The 10,923-nt window shown below is 40.0% G+C and overlaps 1 protein-coding gene across 1 annotated transcript in view; it reads left to right on the top strand.

Annotated features, from left to right (window-relative positions):
- The window catches only part of LOC140367420 (leucine-rich repeat-containing G-protein coupled receptor 5-like), a 20,217-nt gene extending 12,701 nt beyond the window's left edge, over positions 1-7,516 (top strand). Inside the window, exons 7-20 of the mRNA XM_072453901.1 lie at positions 186-254; positions 386-457; positions 530-601; positions 665-733; positions 1,870-1,941; positions 2,050-2,115; positions 2,404-2,475; positions 2,811-2,882; positions 3,001-3,126; positions 3,681-3,814; positions 3,984-4,067; positions 4,141-4,384; positions 6,291-6,445; positions 6,564-7,516. Of these exons, the coding sequence (XP_072310002.1) occupies positions 186-254; positions 386-457; positions 530-601; positions 665-733; positions 1,870-1,941; positions 2,050-2,115; positions 2,404-2,475; positions 2,811-2,882; positions 3,001-3,126; positions 3,681-3,814; positions 3,984-4,067; positions 4,141-4,384; positions 6,291-6,445; positions 6,564-7,285 (2,029 nt within the window). The 3' untranslated portion in view covers positions 7,286-7,516. The remainder of the gene's footprint in view (positions 1-185; positions 255-385; positions 458-529; positions 602-664; positions 734-1,869; positions 1,942-2,049; positions 2,116-2,403; positions 2,476-2,810; positions 2,883-3,000; positions 3,127-3,680; positions 3,815-3,983; positions 4,068-4,140; positions 4,385-6,290; positions 6,446-6,563) is intronic.
- Positions 7,517-10,923: the final 3,407 nt, after the last annotated feature.

Below are 10,923 nucleotides of genomic sequence, written 5' to 3' on the forward strand. Positions count from 1 at the left end.
TGTTGGTTGTAGAGTTTGACAGTCCCAAGCCCAGATAAAAGGTGCAATCTGCTACAAAAGTAATGTTTGAAATACTCAACATTTGTTGCAGCAAAAACATTTTAACAATTTTAATATTGAACTGACCCATCCCTTTTCAAAATCAGAAGTAGTCAAACGTTCACTGCTTTTCTTTATTTCCTCAGAGATTTAAACTACAATTCTCTGATGGAGTTCCCTGTTGCCATTCGTTCTCTCAAGCATCTCAAAGAGCTGTAAGTGAACTCTTTATTTTAATTAAAAGGTATGTTACTGTTATAGGGCATGGATAATATGTTATTTTATTTTACAAGAAAGAAGTCTAACATTAAAAAACAAAAACTAATACCTGTTGTTTGCTCTACAGTGGTTTTCATAGCAATAACATCCAGTCCATCCCAGAGCATTCTTTCACAGGAAACCCATCTCTGATGACAATGTAGGTAACTGTGAACCTCAGAATCCCTGTATATTTATTTTAAATTATATTGTCTGATTTTATATTGCTTAGATTTTTCTACGACAATCCGATCCAGTCTGTTGGTCGCTCTGCTTTTCGAAACCTCCCAGAACTACGAACATTGTGAGAAAATATAAACATGCTGATATTAAAGTCCTGCAGATTTAACGTTTTTTTTCCTTTTAGATCTCTGAACGGAGCAGCAAATCTCACAGAGTTTCCTAATCTGTCAGGAACTGCAAGCTTGGAAAGTCTGTAAGTCTGTATTCATACTATAACCTCATCCAGCAGTTTATTCAAGGCCCAAAGGTAGCACCAAGGCCGGCCCAAGTCTTTAAGGCCGAACACACAATTTCATAATTTTAGTGAATTAAAGACTTATTACATTTATGTCTATTTACTCTTTTTTGTTCAAATCTAACAGAAAGGGTTATTTCTTCCCTGCATCCGAGATCTATTGCTCTGTCACAAACGTTATCCTGGTTTGTTCAAAAGAGGAGCCATGGTGCTTCAAGCCCTGACAAAGTGAATTTCACTCCAGTTTGACCACAGCCACACACAGAGGAATGTTCCTCAGTGTTTGCTGTTGTATCCAACACCAATGTGGGCCTTGAGCACCAAACTTCAAATCAAAATCATGTCAGCGGCATTATTATTCTATCTGATGGACTGTGAATTTATTTTTCTGCAGCTCGCCCAAAATCAAAAGCCTCTTTTTTTCTCTGGTATTAACTCGGTTTTCTTGTTATAATAAACACAAGCTCAATGTTTATTTTCTTGTAGTTTTCCATTTATAGCTTCTTTCTAAGGGGCTGTATGCATGAGCAGTAACCTTACCCTGAACCGCAAGGTGGAAATAAAAACTCCAACTATACAAACCTTCACATGTTCTTGAACTTTCTGCTTCACTGATATTTGACTGGTTTGCACTTATGAATGATCCCTCCAGACGTCAATGGCACAGTGTTGCTGCTGCAGATATGAGCTAAGATTGGATGTCACCTCAACAAAGCTCAACCTTGCTACAAATGTTTAATAATTTAGTAAGAAGGGCTGGGTGATGCGACAGAAACGATAAATCAATACTGTATTTTATGTCGTCTGAATATGAACACAAATTGCTTTCAAAATTAATCCGGACAAAAGAAGAAAAAAATCAATATCACTCCAGACCACATGCGTTTACTGACAGAGAATTGGCTCACGCTTAAAAATGGCTGAAGCATATCATTGACAGTTAGAAATGACTGAATCTCCATTACATTTTGATTAATTGCAAAGTCTTATGTCGAAGTTTAGCTTATGGGAGAAGTCAGAAGACCTCAGATGTATTAAAAAAACCTAAAAGGTGTTAATTTTATTTCAAATGTAAGTTGCGTTTGTTTGTGTAGAACCATCACCGGAGCAAAGATGACCTCACTGCCTCCATCCGTTTGTGACCAACTCCCAAACCTTGAGCTGCTGTAAGTTCAGTGCATTTATCGAAATCAAAAGCACTCGAGCTCCGCGTCAGTGCGCTCGCCGCGTTATGGACAACAGTAATTACTAATCATCATTGTGTCTGTCCACAGCGATCTCTCCTATAATCAGCTCCAGACTCTCCCCGTCTTCTCTGGCTGTGAGAGCGTTCAGACCATGTGAGTGTTGTTGCATTTTGCTTTTATCTTTCAAGTGCGTTCTAAAGTGCATTTCAGAGATTTCATTTGACACCTTCGAGACCATAAAACAGCATATTTATTTAATCAACCTTTAATCCGCTTCTTGTAATTTAACACCGGCAAAACCATGACAACCAATAAAGCATAGCCAGCTGTGCATTGTGGGAATAATTATCACCGATGCAGTAGAGCACCACTTAAGAGGCACCAGCAAAACGAATGCAATGGCGACACAATGGAAACGTGAATATAACGCTGCCTTTACAGAGATCTACAACATAACGAAATCCAAGAGCTGGAAGAAAACACCTTCCACGGCCTGATGTCACTGCGCTCGCTGTGAGTACACACCGGTACACGCAGCAGTACACACAATAGTACGCAGTCAATTACAGCTGGAGCGGGGATCCAACGGTGCCTTCTGTAAGTACTTCCAAATGTAAGTACTTCCTGATGAGACAGGTATGATGCTGTCATGGGGCATACATTCGGAGATACTATGAACACGGTTCCACATGTTGAGAGGAGGATACAGAGGAGGCTGACAAATGTGAGGAGCACTAGAATGACAAAATGCAGTTTAGTTCATGTTATTTTCTTCTTTTAAATGTTTGTCTATTGCCCCCCCATTGAAATCAACTGTCAACAATAATATAAACGTCTCCCCTTTTTAGTGACTTATCCTGGAACAAGCTATCATCTGTGAAGCCAAACTCTTTTTCCGTCCTCCCCGCACTGACCAAACTGTGAGTGTTTTGTTTTACCCGCCGTCTCTGTTTTGTGCCCCTAAAACTGCACATTATTAACTATGAATATTGATGTTGTGTATTATTTGGCCTATTTTGGCTTTTATTGTCTCGGCAGTGATCTATCGTCCAATCGCATTGTTACCCTGCCTCTGACCCGCCTGCATGCTCTAACTCACCTGCGTTTGTCTGGAAACAATCAGCTGATGGAGCTAATTCCACGAGAGACCCTGCCGCGAGTCAGGTGAACTAAAACATGTAATATTGTCATTTAGGCATTCTAAGTATTTAACCAAAAACACATTGCAGCTTATCCATGCTTCACTTTACATAACTTCAACATGAAAGAACAAACAAAACAATGTCTGCTGTGGTGTTGGACCAATGTGGTAGCTGCGGGGAAAGGCGACGTCACCACTATCAAATGTACTGTGAGAGTTTGAACCAGGACTGAACTGCTTTTGCTCTTTGTAGTGGACTGTTGTTAGACTCGACACAGTCTGATTATAATCATCAAATACTGTTTTTGCACTGTTAACTACCTTTTTCACTGATCCATTTGTAAATCAATATTTGTTAACAATACACTTGTACCGGCCTCCCTTTGCCATGAGACAAACTGAAGACTGGGTACAACAAAGTCGATTCATTATATACTGTGAATATATCAAATATAAACTCTACAAAACTCCAGAAAAACAAGCATAAAAGATAACAAGATTTCAAAGTTAATTTTGTGTTATATAACCTTAGCATGAACATACTTAACCCGCATTGTTTTTGCATTTATGTTTGCAGAGTGATGGAGTTACCTTATGCTTTCCAATGCTGTGCCTTTGTCTCTTGTGAACAACAAGCACCAGTGTCAACCTGGAGAAGAGAGGATGTGGACAGAGCAGAGTCTAGAGACACAGTGCTTCTTTCCACCCAAGGTGTGTGTGTGTGTGTGTGTGTGTGTGTGTGTATGTGTGTGTGTGTGTGTGTGTATGTGTGTGTGTGTGTGTGTGTGTGTGTGTGTGTGCGCGCGTGCGTGTGTGTGTAAATTACATATACAAATACACACAAAATACATAGGTCTCTGTACTATTCTCTTTTGTACAGTTGATCACGGCTTGGAAGATTTTCTAGTTGAGTTTGATGATGAACCAAAACTTCAACAGACCGTGCATTGCAGCCCAACACCAGGTAATTTGTAAGTCTTTTATTGAAAAAGACAATATTTAATTTTGTACATATCATTTCATTGATCAACTTCCAGGACCTTTCCGTCCCTGTGTCCATCTGCTCGGAAGCTGGCTGATCCGAGGAGGAGTGTGGCTGATTGCAGCCATCTCGTTAGTCAGCAACTGTCTTGTTGTCTCCTCCATCTTCCTGGCCCCCTTCACAATGGCCACTCCTTCTAAGTTGCTAGTTGGCTTGCTGGCCCTGGTCAATGGTCTTCTGGGCGTGTGGAGTGGATGGCTGGCTGCAGTAGATGCCTGGACTTACGGCAATTTCTGGAGGTATAACAATTGATTTCCACAGGGGAACAGAGGTGATGTCGGAGTGGGTGTTACTATTTGCCAAAGCAATTTATGCCTCTGGAAGCGTTCTGAACTTCCAGCCTTCGACCGTTCTGCAAAGTGGTGACTGCAAACATGACTCCATAAATGACTCCATACTAGAATCAAGTCACCAAGAACCTAACCTGACTCCACATTGTGTTCTGTGGCTGACAGAGAGATCTGGACCAGAATTTGGCCCAAAAAGCACCTGAAGCAATTGTGGTCTAAAAGGAGCTCAGGATAGAAAACTATCACTCAAAATCAATTCAACTTATTATTGTAGGACCCAACATTACAACAGCAGTTGCCTCAATTAAACAATGTTCGTAGGGAATTAGCAAATGACCCAACATCCCCTGTCCTTGGACCCTCCTTTGACCCTTTGGGAGAAAGTGGAAACCTCAGGCAGAAGCACAGAGAAGGAGAGGTCCAACTCTCATGGACAGACAGGCTGACAAGCTTTTATTTGCAGATACACTGTGGGGCCAGAACCACTCAGGAGGAGAGAGGGGGATTAATCTAGTAAAACAGTTCCTCCAGGCAGATGAAGAGCCATTAATCTAGATTAGACTACATTCCTCTAGCCAGTTGAGGAGTTCTGGATCTACAAGTCAGAATTGGCAGCGTCTGAAACAGTAAAGGAGTGGAAGAAGGAGAAAAACATATGAACAGCAATGAATAGACACAGGTGAACTAACATATATAATATTGTTGGTAGGGAAAGTTGTCAGAAGCAGAGGATAGTGCTCAAGCTGCCATACTTCCCCTAGCATAGTTGCTCTTAGGGCAGTGTAGCCGGGAAACTAAGTTTTCATTTCTATTCCTAACTGGCCTGACCATAAGCGATTTCAAGAGGAACGTTTTAAGCCTGGACTTAAATGAAGAGACTGTGTCAGCACATTTAACATGGATCAGGAGCTGATTCCATAACACATGAGCTTGGTAGCTAAACGCCCTACATCTTACTGTGCTTTTAGAGACTCTTGGGACCACCAGAAGGCCAGAATGTTTAGAACGATGAGCTCTGTTTGGATTTGGTACTTTAGCATCTTTGAGGTAGGATGGGGCCATGTCATTTATGGCAAGAGTAGGATTTTATATTTGATTCTAAACTCGACAGGAGCCAGTGAAGAGACTCGAGCACTCTTCTTTTAGTTCCTGTCCTTCCGGCTGCTGCATTTTGAACCAGTTGAAAGCTTTTTATGGAGCTTTTAGGACAGCAGGGAGTTACAGTAGTCTAATCCAGATGTAACAAATGCATGGATGTGTTTTTCAGCATTGCCTTTAGCTATATTCCGCAGATGGAAATAGGCTGTTTTACAGGCTTGATTTATATGTGCTTTGAATGAGAGCTCCTGGTCAAATAAGACCCCAAGGTTTCTTACAGTAGAACTAGAGGCAACACTGACATTGTCCAGGGTAACTATCTGCTCAAATCAGAGTGATAAAGGTTTAAAAAAATAAATAAATAAATGCTTTTGTTGTTCACTGTGTATATTGCAGGAGTTCTCAATAAGTGGGCCTGTAGCCATAAAGAAAAAGAGAAAAAAAAGCTTACTTATATAAAATAATCATGGCTCGTGTAAGAGTGATTTTCAAACACTGGGGGAGGGACCAAAATGAGGGAAATTAAAATAAATAAATAAAATAAAATCCTGACTAACATGACTTCCACCATCAACCTTTGGGAATTACATGTTAACTTTTGGTAAGGCCTGGCCTCATTGTAGAATCATATGGATGGTCATTGTTTGTGTTCTTTGGATTTAGATTAAAATATTAAGATAAGCTGTCGGACAAAGTAATGAATACAGCAGCAAATCTAGACAGCCTTGTTGTGATAACCTTTGTGTATATGTTAAAGGTATGGCACTGCATGGGAAAGCAGCTACATGTGTCAACTCAGCGGCTTCCTGTACACGTTTGGCTCACAGACCAGCATATTTTTGCTCACAGTCGCAGCTTTGGAGCGATGCTTGTCTTTCAGCGCTGGTGCCCACAAAGTTGAAGGACAAAGTGGTGAGAGCAGAATTTCTTTTGAATTTGAGTTTACTTTAAGAAAAGCGGTACGATCAATTAAAAATCATGTTGTGTTTTATTTCATAGCGTCTCATTGAATTACTTCTTCTCTTTAAAGGTCAGTCTTCATCTGTTCTCTCAATAAGACTTGCCATATTTCTGTGCTTCCTGTTGGGCTTGGTTGTCACACTGCCCCCCCTGGTGACTGGCCACAGCAGTACCTCCCTCTGCTTGCTGCTGCCCTCCTCGGCCTCTTCTGCCTCTGTGGCCTTCTCAGTGTTCCTGGTGCTGCTGGACTCTCTGTGCTTCCTGCTGATGACACTGGCCTACACGCGCCTCTACTGTCGGACCAACAAGTCACTCTCCATTTCTGAGGAGGACGGGGCACTCACGCGACATGTGGCGTGGTTGCTCTTCTCAGACTGCCTCCTCTTCCTCCCAGTGGCCTTCCTCACGTTCTCGACACTTCTTCATCTCCCGGCGGCTGGACCAGATGCTGCTAAGGCTGTGCTCCTGCTGGTGACGCCACTTCCCTCGTGTGTCAATCCACTGTTGTATCTCCTCTTCAACCCACTTGCGAGAGATGAGTTAGCGTCACTAGCGAAGCATACCTGCGGGACCATGAGCACGCAGCTGTCCTTTAGAAGCAGAGCAGCAAAAGGATCCTGCATGTCGAGCTCGTTGGATGTAAAACATGACGAGGATGCTGAAAAACAGTCATGTGACTCGACTCAGGCCCTGGTGGCCGCCAGAGGAACAACAGAAGAAGAGGAGTCAGACTGTGGAAAGAGGATGACCCAAACTCAACACACAGTCATGTTTATTGTACCGCATCATTAATTTGACTAATTTTAACACGTAGCAACAAATGGAAAAATGTAGCGTGAATTTTTTATAGCATATTCCTCGCATTAAATTAAAGGAGATTTCACTTTTGTAAAAGAAGTCACTGAGCCCTTTGTTTACTCGACTTGTAAAAGAGCAATTTCTACAGACGCCACAAGGTCTTTTTGGCCTCATCCCTCATTTGTGTAGCATGTTTAAAAATCCTGTGCACCAAAAGCAAATCATTTGATTCTTTAAAAAACAAGTCTGTTTAAAAAACAAGTCTGTTTAAAAAACAAGTCTGGTGATACAAATGGGGAATGCACACAGGTCACAGGTCCTGTGTGCATGACTGTGTGAAGTTAATGTGGCCGTCTCAAATAACCCATAACCCATATGAGATTTGTTTTTGTTTTTTAATCAATGTCTAACTAGGTAAATAGTCATTCATTTTTAATTTACATATTGACTTTGTAAACTCAGTATACGTTGTTGCCTTTTTAAGGACATTCGACTTAACTTTATGTGATATCCTGGTCTCAAGAAATGGTCAAACATCTGCTGCAGACTGACTTGAGTAAATATGATTTTACCAAAACAAACAGCAAATGTTCAACCAAAAGTTTCAGTGTAATTTCTGTGTTTTTATGTAGTTTTAAGTGAAAACTGAAGAGTTTGACTTTTGTCACATTGTTGAGCTCCACATGTAATAGTTGTTCTTTTCTACAAAACATGCCCTTTCCTTCCCCCATAAATGACAGTATCCAAGTTTCACATTACAACAATATAAAGATAATTTATAAATTGTAAGTTACATTTCTACTTGAGGATAAATATATTGTGTAGTAGAGATGATTTCCTGCTTTTACCTTAGAGCTGTTACCTGTGTATTCAAGTTTCTGATTGAACTCTGTGACTGCTCAATGATAACAAAAAAATCTCCAATTATTTAGTTGTTTTGTAATTTGTCCTAAATGGAGCTACTGAGACAATCTATGTTTTAGTTCATGTAGAATTTCTCTCTCTTTTTTGTTTGTGTATTTTCACCTTGTACATATGAATGTGAAACTGCATGCAGAAGAACCTCTTTGTGGTTTGTACAAATGCTAATTGTGCAGCCCGATCAGAATTGCAAAAAACTATAAAGCTGCCAAGTTGTTTAAATGTGTTGATGTTTCAACAGTTTGAATGTCCGCTGTGTGTGACAATTTATTGGCTGCACTTTACTTGTGATCAGCACTTAAAAAGACAATAAAAACAAGCTCTATAGGATGACAGTAATACATGACTCTGTGTTCTTTTTATCACATTTAGCTCATAATAAATCTCAAAATGTTGTAATACTTACTAGCATAAAACAACACAAACTATTCACTACATAGAGGAATGGTGTGACTCACTGAATGATTGCATTATTTGCTGTGATGTTGGTGTGAGTCAGTTTTGTTCAAAATCAAACCCTGGTTATAACAAATATTCACTGATCCACCACAGCTCAATTCATATGAGCTTCACGACATAAAACTTGTGAGTCAGACTGTCGGGTGCATTCAGACTTGCCGTTATTTGGTCCTAAATTGAGCCCATTTTAGTCCTGATTTGAACTTAGTTTGGTCCTGTTTTAATCCTTGTTCAACCCCGATCTAGTCCAGGTTTAGTTTTGGATTTAGTCCACGTTTAATCTCAATCATGGGGTGGTAAATGTGCAGAGGCAACCCACCCTTAGAGTACAATTGGATTAGCCTTGTACCAATTACAAAATAATAATATAACAACAATTGTTCCGTATCATAGCTAATGGTTTGAATATTGTTTAAATCATTATGTAAAATTTACATAATGATGAATATTATCAATTGCGGTCGGAGCAGCCATTTAGTTACATTTACTGTTCTTGAGTATACAATTAAGTTTTAACATTTGTACATTTAGCATTTTAACATTTGTGTTTCTAGCACCGCTGCTTAAAGGTGGAATGGCCGATTTTTTTCAGCAATTTTTTTATCATATTTCCTCGTGGCGTGGAAAAATCATTTGTCCTGCCACGTACCAATCATAAAACGCACCTACCGCTCACCTGCCGCCGCATCAGGCTCGTGCCCACGTTTCCGCGTGCCTAAGCGCATGGATCTATCATAATATAGTTCCCTCAGTGTACGGGGCAAAATGAAGACGGAGAAAGACAGTTCGAGCTGACGCAGAAGTGGACAGAAATCTACGGGAGACGAGAGATGCGATGCGCTCCGTTGCGCTAATAAACAAACGCACGTGTGTGTTGTATCGGTCCGCACGGGGGAGTGCGCATGCGCACTTCAGCCTGCGTTCTCAAATCGCCGAAAAATCGTCCATTGCCTTTAAGAAAAATACTTAATTTTGCTTCTAAAATAGTCACAATTTATTTTGTAGTTCTTACTTTTAAATTGTGACTAGAGAGGTGAGAGAGAGAAATGCTGCACGGCTTAAACAATGATGGCTTAAAGGTGATGACTCACCTTTATGTGAGGAAGGAAACACAAATTCAATTAACTAGACCCTTGTGAAGTCAGTCCAACATTTATTTACAGTCACTTGTTGAACGGAAGAAACAATTGAACACTAAATTTATGCTACACCAACCAAATAATTACCCACAATAAGCAGTGCTATTCATTTGATCTATTAAAACATGGTTGAAAAGAAACAATTTGTTGTGTTTGGAGTCAATCCATGATGTGAACATTCTCTTAAAACTAATGGAAAATAATGGCGTTGATGAAAGACAAGTGAAAATACCATGATGTGGTTTCAATCATGGTTTTGCATTTTTTGGGAACAGCAGAGTTGAGTATACAATCTCCTGGTGAACATTTCTTTGTTAAATCAGAGATGTTTTGGCCCCTCAAGATGCCAATTTGGATCAATAGAATCAGAATCAGAACATAGGCTTTTATTATTGATGATATTATAATAGACTTGAGCTTCTTTTTGTGCACATTCTCTCTTGCTCGGTAAATCAACATCAGCACTTTTTTGGTTCTGAAGTTGCTGTTGAAGACAAGTTGATTACTCCAAGGTTTTGAATTAAGATATTTTGAAATGTTTGATTGTACAACAATGCTTCTCAACAAAAATGTTGGCGTAACGGTGCCCAAGATATATTTTATGATTTTTAGCTGCTCCCAGTCACACTCCCAGATGGGGGCAGGAGCCAGTTTAATGTAGCTGTTCATCATGCTGTGAAAAATCCAAAAGTAATATTCACCTTTCTATATTAGTGGTCAACACTAAAACAATATTATATTCATATTAAGCTTAGCTGTCCCCATCCCTAGTGAAAAATTAGGCTTATTTGAGTGATTTTTTGGTGGTTTGATGCAACACAAAACAACAAAACAATGAACAAGTCACAACAATAAGCTATCAGATTAAACAAGTAAAAAATAATAGAATAAAAATAAAAAATAGGCTTAATATGTACACAAATTTACAATTGTACACATATACAGATGTGCAGAAAGTGACCAGTGCAGTGAGCAATTAAATTATGGTTAAAGTGTTAGAGAAGTGTTCATGAGTCCAACGGCAGAGGGAAAGAAACTGGCGGGAGGTTCTGGTCCGGATGGACCGTAGCCTCCTGCCTGAGGGGAGTGGCTTCCTGCCTGAGGGGAGTGGCT

This window comes from Eucyclogobius newberryi, unplaced genomic scaffold, assembly GCF_026437365.1.
Source record: "Eucyclogobius newberryi isolate DKJ021-1_F unplaced genomic scaffold, fEucNew1.0.hap1 SCAF_2, whole genome shotgun sequence".
NCBI lineage: Eukaryota > Metazoa > Chordata > Actinopteri > Gobiiformes > Gobiidae > Eucyclogobius > Eucyclogobius newberryi.